At 48.5% G+C, this 707-nt stretch overlaps 1 protein-coding gene across 1 annotated transcript; it reads left to right on the top strand.

The window, feature by feature from the left end:
* Positions 1–514, top strand: LOC110034440 (the record flags this gene model as incomplete). Its single annotated transcript, XM_020738699.1, is given in 1 exon segment — positions 1–514. A coding segment is annotated over 1 exon segment (399 nt), but the record flags the coding sequence as incomplete, so codon positions are not given.
* Between the last annotated feature and the right edge of the window lie 193 nt (positions 515–707).

The raw sequence follows: 707 nt of genomic DNA, 5'->3' as shown, positions 1-707 counted from the left end.
GAAACCCTAATTCTCAAACCTCTATTCATCTCTCCAGAGCTTTGCTTGTTTATACTGTATAGCTATTGAAGCGGTTGTTTCGTTTATATTATCTCTATAGGAATCCATAAGTTCCATGGCAGCGAAGGAATCGAAGGCCGATGCTTCGAAGGAGAAGACTGCCGGAAAAGCAGGAGAAGATTCTACGCTTAAGGAGGTGGCGGCGGTGGTGAAATTGGAGAGACCGCAGCTGGAGTCCGATCAACAGGTCGATGGTGCCGCTTTGTCCCATCAACCGGGGAATGAAACCCTAGCCGGGAGAAAACTAGCCGTGTCGCCTGTCATCGCTGTCCCTACTACATCGGTTGGAGATTGCCGCTCGTTCTTGCAGCTGTTGGCTGGAGCCATGGCATCGCCTGCGGCTAGTCCTCGCCCACCAACAATTCTTGCGCCGATTGATGCTCCCCGGATTCCGGTGGTCGCCGTGCCGTGTTATTTAGCACCGGCTACGCTGCTGGAGTCACACGGCATCACGGTTTGTGATTCTCAGCTTTTACAAGGTTTTTGTTATGTCCGGTAGGATGCATGATGGATTGATTTTGGCACATGCTTCTGTGGTACCTTGCTTCTGGAACATTTGTTAGGGCTTTCTCAATGTTTCGTGCTTTGATGGTTGCGAACTTTATTAGAACTTGAGTTTTCAGAAAGACTGAATATTAATAAAAAAA

This window comes from Phalaenopsis equestris, unplaced genomic scaffold, assembly GCF_001263595.1.
Source record: "Phalaenopsis equestris unplaced genomic scaffold, ASM126359v1 Scaffold187339, whole genome shotgun sequence".
Taxonomy (NCBI): Eukaryota; Viridiplantae; Streptophyta; class Magnoliopsida; order Asparagales; family Orchidaceae; genus Phalaenopsis; species Phalaenopsis equestris.
Note: the sequence above shows the minus strand (reverse complement) of the source record. Positions and strands in the feature narration are given on the sequence as shown.